The 7,657-nt window shown below is 49.3% G+C and overlaps 1 protein-coding gene across 1 annotated transcript; it reads right to left on the bottom strand.

Annotated features, from left to right (window-relative positions):
* Positions 1-2,033: 2,033 nt before the first annotated feature.
* On the bottom strand, positions 2,034-5,401 carry LOC100216686 (F11F12.5 protein). The gene is made up of 3 exons (NM_001143093.1): positions 4,393-5,401; positions 2,648-2,948; positions 2,034-2,549 (listed from the first exon to the last, which is right to left on the bottom strand). Exons 1-3 carry the CDS (start codon positions 5,290-5,292, stop codon positions 2,413-2,415), a joined length of 1,338 nt encoding a protein of 445 aa, NP_001136565.1. The 5' UTR covers positions 5,293-5,401; the 3' UTR covers positions 2,034-2,412.
* Positions 5,402-7,657: the final 2,256 nt, after the last annotated feature.

Genomic DNA, 7,657 nt, shown 5'->3' with positions numbered 1-7,657 from the left:
CTTTTGCTTTTGGATGGTGATTTGACACGTTCTTGTATTGTGGCCCTTGTCTTCACCACAAAATAAATAGTAGATCTTCCTGAGCTGGTCCCCATATCTTCCTCCGAAGCCCCTGGCGCCTCTGCCTCTTGGAGCTGGCGGCCGGAAAGAGCTTTGTTGCTGCCCCGAAGCTTGCGAAAAATACTGCGACCTCTGCTGTTGACTTCCTCTGTCATCACTCTGGGTAGAGTTGTGAATTGACCTGACGTGCCTCGGGTGGATTCTTCCTCCGAAGCCCCTAGTCATTTCAGAGAACCTGTATGCTTCTTCCCTTCTTTGGCGGAAGTCATTGTCAGCCCGGATATACTCATCCATCTTCTGAAGCAGCTTCTCCAGAGTCTGTGGGGGCTTTCTAGCGAAATACTGAGCAGTTGGTCCTGGACGAAGCCCCTTAATCATGGCTTCAACGACAATTTCATTAGGCACTGTAGCCGCTTGTGCTCTGAGACGCAAGAACCTTCGGACATATGCCTTGAGGTATTCCTCATGATCTTGCGTGCACTAAAACAAGGCCTGAGCTGTGACTGGCTTCGTCTGGAAGCCTTGGAAACTTGTCACCAGCATATCCTTGAGCTTCTGCCACGAAGTAATGGTCTCTGGCCGAAGAGAAGAATACCATGTTTGGGCCACATTCCGAACTGCCATGACGAAGGACTTAGCCATGACAGCTGCATTGCCTCCGTATGAAGATATAGTTGCTTCATAACTCATCAAAAACTGTTTTGGGTCTGAATGCCCATCATACATGGGAAGCTGAGGTGACTTGTATGATGGGGGCCATGAGATAGCCTGCAGTTCTGCTGCCAAGGGAGAAGCATCATCAAAAGTAAAGGTATCATGATTAAAATCATCATACCATCCATCGTTGTTGAACAAGCCTTCTTGATGAAGCTCCCTGTGTTGGGGCCTTCGATCTTGTTCGTCTTGAACAAGATGTCGTACTTCTTCAGTGGCTTCGTCGATCTGCCTTTGAAGATCAGCTAGTCGAGTCATCTTTTTCTTCTTCCTTTGCACTTGCTGATGGATTATCTCCATGTTTCTGATTTCTTGGTCCAACTCCTCCTTCTGGAGTGTTGGACTAGTGGCCTTCCTCTTCTGACTTTGGGCCTCTCGAAGAGAAAGGGCCTCCTGGTTCGGGTCCAGTGGCTGCAGCGCGGCAGCCCCTGACGCCGAAGCTTTTTTCGGTGGCATGACGAAGGTCAGTGCTTGCCGAAGGTGGTCGAAAAGGGTTCACCGGAGGTGGGCGCCAATGTTGGGGACTTGTTCTCAAATGCTATGAATTAAGAACAAGACAACACAAAATATTAAAGGTTAATGCCCTTCGTCGTTTAAAACATTATTTCCCTTAGGATATAATGATCTTCAGACGAATGTCATTAAGGACGTACCTTCATCATCACAACATATGTTACAGAAAGGAGAAGCATGTGAAATATAAGAGACAACATAAATAATTATATAGCATTATTAATTCAACTTTATTATATCATCATGGAAAGGTAGAAACAATATTGAATTACAAAAATACCTTCGGCTTGACAGAAGACAAAAAGTGTAATAATGACGCAAAAGCAAGTATCAATCAGCGTGAACAGTACTAGGGTACTGTTCACCTATTTATAGGCACGGGACACAGCCCGTGTAAAATTACATCCATGCCCTTTACATTTGCTAATACCTTTAAGGTAATCCACCGAGGTCTAAATAGTCTTTTCTCTTTTAAGTCGGTTCCCATTTTCTGCTATTATGCCGAAGGTCCCTTGCATGTAGCTTCGGCGCTGCGTCAACCTTCGTATTGTTCATGCTCTTCACACCGTGTGATTCTGATCCGAGACAGAAGGCGTCTGTTCACGTATTACACTCGGAAAACATTGTTAAATTATGTTTTTGAGGACCTTCGGAAGACGAAGGCCCTAACAATATCTAGTATCTATAAAAGAGAAAAGAGAAACATAAGAAACTAGCAAATCTTGAACTAATTTCATACCCTCCCAAGATTTAAAAAAACAAGAATCTTTATCTTTACAATCTAAATTCTCGCTACAACATGTTGGCTTACAACGAGATTGTAAAAAACAGCATTACCAGTGTACGACTGTACAACGCTCATTTACAAGGACAATTACGGTTCACAATTTATACACACACATCATACAAAATCGCTATCATACACAGGCGTTGAGGTGTACACGCGCAACGCTCCCGTGCCAACAGCCAGGCTCACGCGAAAAAAAGCCCTTCCACGATGACCGAAAAACAAAGCACATCCAAATCCATCCCCAAAAAGGGCAACCGCGACATGCGAAACCTCTCAAAAACGACCATCCGGACGTTGGACACAGGCCACCTCTCTTCTTTTCATCGCCGTCTTCTTCACGAGAAGCCGATGGTCTTACCGAGCAGCCACAGGAACAGAGTCCACTCGAGCATAAATATCGTGTGCAGGTACGAACGGTCCAGCGTGAAACCGAACACGGTGATCCCGGCTCTGTTGTTTTCCAAGTATGTCACTGCAAGGGATCCAAACACAGCCGAGAATTAGTCACAAGATAACAGGGTAAAGAAAAAAAAGAATAAACCGTAGGAGAGGTAATTGCAGGCTGATTACCTAGTGCCTGTCTCTTCTGGAAGGAGATGACATGCGCGTGCGGCATATGAATCTTGGTGTTCTCCAGGAGATCTTCGTCGCCGGTCTCCTCGCTGTCCTCTGTGTCACTGTCACTCTCGGGTTCTTGGTCGATCATGGAGTTCTGGTTGGACCCGGGCTCCCCTTCCTCCAGCACGGGCTCGATGGTGCAGCAGGCATGCCACTTGGTGGTGTGACCGGTGAGGGCCTGCGCCTGGTGGGTGATCTTGGCGGCGCTGCTCAGGATTATGATGAGCCCGGACATGAGCACAACTGAACACAGCTGAAAAATGTGAACATACGAAAATATTAGGATATCCCCAGTCGGCCAGGAAGAAAAAGAAAGCGACCGAAACATTGAGCAACTGTTAGGATTTCGAAATTGCCCTTGGAATAAATACGCAAGATTTGTGGCTACCATGATCGCAGTCTGACTCTGAAACTGGAATGGGTCTTTCAGTACTACAGGCTGGAACCTTTGTCGAGTGTGCAAGGATGCGAGTACCAGGAATCCTACTCTTCGACCATGGCATGTCCAAAATGCTTCTAACTGGAGTACTTGTTAAACATTTCTGTCTCAGATGAAGTGCCCTCTCGTGCAAACTGCAATCTATGTGGACTCACATTTGGTAGCAGTGGAATTTAGTAATGCAAAATAGCTGAAGTAAAATTGCATGTTTCGCTTGTGATGCTCTCCGTTTTAAAATAATTGCACTTTAAGGTAAAGAGATCAATATCATGGAAAAATTATATATGTGTCTCTATGAAGATATAATATCAAGAGAGAATGTAGAAAAAAAAATAAGTTTTTCTTAAACTAGACGTGCACTTATTTTGGTACAAATTTTAAACTCTTACAAGTAGGGAATATATCGAATGCAAACCACATTTTGGTGCAAATCCTGTGCAAACCTACTAAAAAAGTTTTAAAAAATTCTGAAAAAACATAAATGTACATCTCAGCTTACCTTATATATATACAAAATTTCATGGTCAAACTCATCTTACTCTCCGTTTTAAAATAATTGCACTTTAAGATAAAGAGATCAATATTATGGAAAAATTATATATGTGTCTCTATGAAGATATAATATCAAGAGAAAATGTAGGGAAAAAAAACTAGAGTTAGTTTTTCTTATAACTAGACGTGCACTTATTTTGGTACAAATTTTAAACTCTTACAAGTAATATATTGAGGAAGCAGTACTATTATCATTCTCCTTGGTAGAGTAGAGTGGCTTTGCCTGTTTACCGTCATAATTGGGAGGGATAGGTGGGCAGCAGGACATCTGTTCAGAACTTCAGAATCAACATGCAGCACCAGACATACCATAGCTTAGTTGGGCGTGTACCACATCACGCCTCTAATTACTATTGCTAACTAACGAGTTAACGAGCGAGTGCGTCCACAATTCCCAGTCCAATTCAACGTTCAGACCACCTGCTTTTCTGTCGATTTGATTAGGCCCGATTCTTGATCATTGAGTAGGCCTGGCAATCCATCAGTCATCTCAATGATTTTATATCGTCCCAGTTGCGCTTTTCTAAACGTGACACATCGGCAATTATTGATTCCGTCAAAATTAAGAAAGCAGATACTGTAATGTTATCTCTCCTTAATCAGGTCTGCCGCAGGAAACATTTGGGAATTCAAAATTTGTGCTATTGGACGCAGCTCATAAAAATTTGAAGACGAAACCGAGCAATTAAGCCGTGGTAAGACTCACCGCGAGCTCGCCGGTGTTGAGGAGGTCGTCGACAGAGTCGCGTCGCGTGGTGAGGAGCACGGAGGCGAACTGGCTGGCCGTGGCGATGAGCAGCGCAGCGACGATGAACTTACGGAAGCGATGGCTGATGACCTTGAGCTGCTTGCGAATGTCGAGGTGCTCTCTTAGCACGGCATCGACGCCGGCCCGGCCCTCCTCGACTTCCTCGAGCAGGGAGCCGGCGAAGTCCTCGAGCCTGAGCCCCTGGAGGTGGCAGATGAGGCGGAAGAGGACGCAGGTGAGGAGGTAGATGGCGCTGCGGTACATCCAGGAGGCCATCTCGAGGGAGCAGACGAGGACGTCGCTGAGGACGTCGTTGGCGAAGAAGGGGACGCGGTCGGCGGAGGTGGCGTACCACCAGGCCTTGTAGGCGGCCTCGGCGGCGAAGCACGGCGCGACGAGGGAGGCGAGGAGGCGGAAGGAGAAGGCGAGGCGCGCCGTGTAGCTGGCCCGGACGCGGTCGCTCTTGCTGCGGAGCTTGTCGAGGTGGAGCAGGCGGCGGAGGCCGACGCGGCGGAAGGAGGAGGAGAGGCAGAGGAAGCCCGCGGCGGAGGCGGCCGAGAGCGAGAGCTGCACGACGGCCGAGAAGGGGCGGCGCGAGGCGCGGAAGGCGAGGAGGAAGTGCGCGGCGGCCGGGACGATGGCGGCGAGGACGAGGAAGAGGAGCCAGGACAGCGCGGCCTGGCCCGGGCCCGAGTGGTCCATGCACACCCACCGCAGGCAGGAGCGGAACCACTGCAGCTCGTCGTCGGCGTGCGACGCGCACCGCTCGATCAGCACCCCGCGCTTCAGCGCCGGCGGGAGGAGCGGCTCCGCCGACGCCGCCGCGGCGGCGGCGGTCGCGCTCAGCCGCCGCCCCATGGGGATGGGGACCAATAATAGGGGAGTCGATCGGTTTCGATTGCGCAGGTCTGGCTGGTCGGTCGGCCGCGCTCCCTGGTTTGCTTGGGCGCGCAGCGTGCCGTGGGTGGTGGCGGTGGGGTACAGCCGTACAGGTGGAATGGAATCCGAGCGGGAGGTGGGAGGCGTGGGGTTATATAATGGTGGCTGGCTGCGATTGTGAACGGGGTTGCGTGCTCTCGGGACCTAGGTATCTGTGTCTCTGGACTCTGGTGGCCAGGTGGGATCGCTTGCAGGTGCGTGGCGGGGGCACACAGGACGGCGGATGCCATGGGAGTGGCGGAGTTGGATGCTTCTCCTTGTTTCCATAAATTCCATTCCAACTCCCTCCTTCCGGGGCCACGCGATTCCGCAGCAGCAGAGCTGGAGGATTCACGGGGCAAACGGCGATTTTCTTTCGTTTTTTCATGCCAGGAAGGCGACCTGTGTTTGACGTACAGCTAAAACACAGCAGCACCTGGATCTCGGCTGTCTGGCATTGCAGTTGCAGCTATCCAGTTGGCTACAGTGGCGGGTACAGAATTAGATTAAGGGTTCGTTTGGTTAATTTAGTCCAGGTATTAAAGTTTATTTAGAAGACTAAGTTATGGTAGTAACTGGTTGGTTGGCCTAGTGGTTTTTCTTTGGCTTGGGCTGTTTCTTTTTTTCCTTTTTTGTTCATTTTTTGTTGTTTTCGTTTCCTTTACCCTTAAGTTCCTTGGAGTTTGTATTACTCTTTCCCTTCTAATATAGATCGGAGCGGCAAACCTTTTGCCCCTTCCTTTCAAAAAAAATTAGAAGACTAAAGTTTAGTTACTACCATGTTTGTTTCTAGTAACTAAAATTATTCAAAAACATTAAATAAATCATAAGAGTACTAAAATACCTCTTAGTATCCTCATGTCATTAGTGCAACTGAAATAAAAGATAGACAAAAGGTGAAATTTATATGATTTAGTCTCTTTTAGTCACCCTTTGAGGAACTAGAGACAAACAATTTAGTCCATGTTTTAGTCCCACCGTTTGACAATTTAGGGACTAAATGAGATTAAAATAGAGGGACTAATCTTTAGTCCCTCAAACCAAACAAGATCTAAAGGATGGACTACTAAAATTAAGCATGTATGATAGAGACATCAACGGATAGTGGCCAACAACGGAACAAGCCAGGAGCGAACATACATGGATTCTGGTGGGCCATGACACACCCTAAGCTAGGCCCACCAAGACCGCATGTCCGACCTCGTTCGGTCGTCGTTCTATTGGACCTTCGACCGCACGCAGAAGCGAGAGCCCACGAGACCGCGATGCTGTGGCCCGTCGCCGCCCCACGCCCTTGGTCGTAGCGCCCCCGCTGCCGCTACTAGCCCTAGCACCCGACTCCACCGTAGCCCTAGTGCCCGCTCGCCGCCTCTACTAGCCCTAACGCCCACCGCCTCCCCTAGCCCTAGCTCCTGCTGCCAAGATGCGTTGACACCACACCCAGCCATGATAAGCCTGCAAGACGGAGCAACTGACCAAGTCCCCGCCAAGCAAGCCTACGAGGCAGAGCGGTCGACTAAGTCCCCATTGAGCAAGCCTGCGAGGCAGGGTGGCCGACCAAGTCCTCGCCAAGCAAGCTTGTGAGGCAGAGCGGTCGACTAAGTCCCCACTAAGCAAGCCTACAAGGCAGGGTGGCCGACCAAGTCCCCGCCAAGCGAACCTGCGACGAGGAGCGACCGACCAAGTCCTCACCAAGCAAGCCTGCGAGGCGGAGACCCAGATCCAGTGCTACGAGCCCACGTCAGTCACGACAAGATGTATCATCACCGAACCATGCCTCAACGTGCGCGCAACTTATCAGATCGGCACTAGAGAGCCATTAGCACCAGAATCTCAACAGTGACTAGGATGTCAGAAAGGACATGGCAGCACGCCATACCGAACGTATGTGTGACCGCACATGATACGGGTGACACAGGGCACACAACGACAGGAGAAGCCGCACCACGTACGACTGTGCCATGAGACTGACTCGCAGGACCCGCCATGCACTACCGTTAGGATGTCAGCAACTGACTCGTTATAGGAACCAACACGATAGATGGTGCCATACCAGAGGCATGACCACGCACGACCCTACGGAAGACCTGCCACATTAGCCTATGGCGGATGATCTCTCTCTCTCTCTCATCAAAAGCAAGACCCCCTGTAAGGTTCCTCCCTTGAAATATAAAAGGGAGGGCCCTCCTCCTCTCACACACAAGCACACCTATTGTAACACACACTCTGAGCAATACTACGATTAGCACTGCATTGGACTAGGGCGTAAGCCTAAACTAGTATCAACCCATTATCTCAACCCCAC

Source organism: Zea mays, chromosome 9 (genome assembly GCF_902167145.1).
Source record: "Zea mays cultivar B73 chromosome 9, Zm-B73-REFERENCE-NAM-5.0, whole genome shotgun sequence".
Classification (NCBI taxonomy): Eukaryota; Viridiplantae; Streptophyta; class Magnoliopsida; order Poales; family Poaceae; genus Zea; species Zea mays.
The sequence above is the reverse complement of the archived record's forward strand: the minus strand, read 5'-3'. Positions and strand labels throughout refer to the sequence as shown.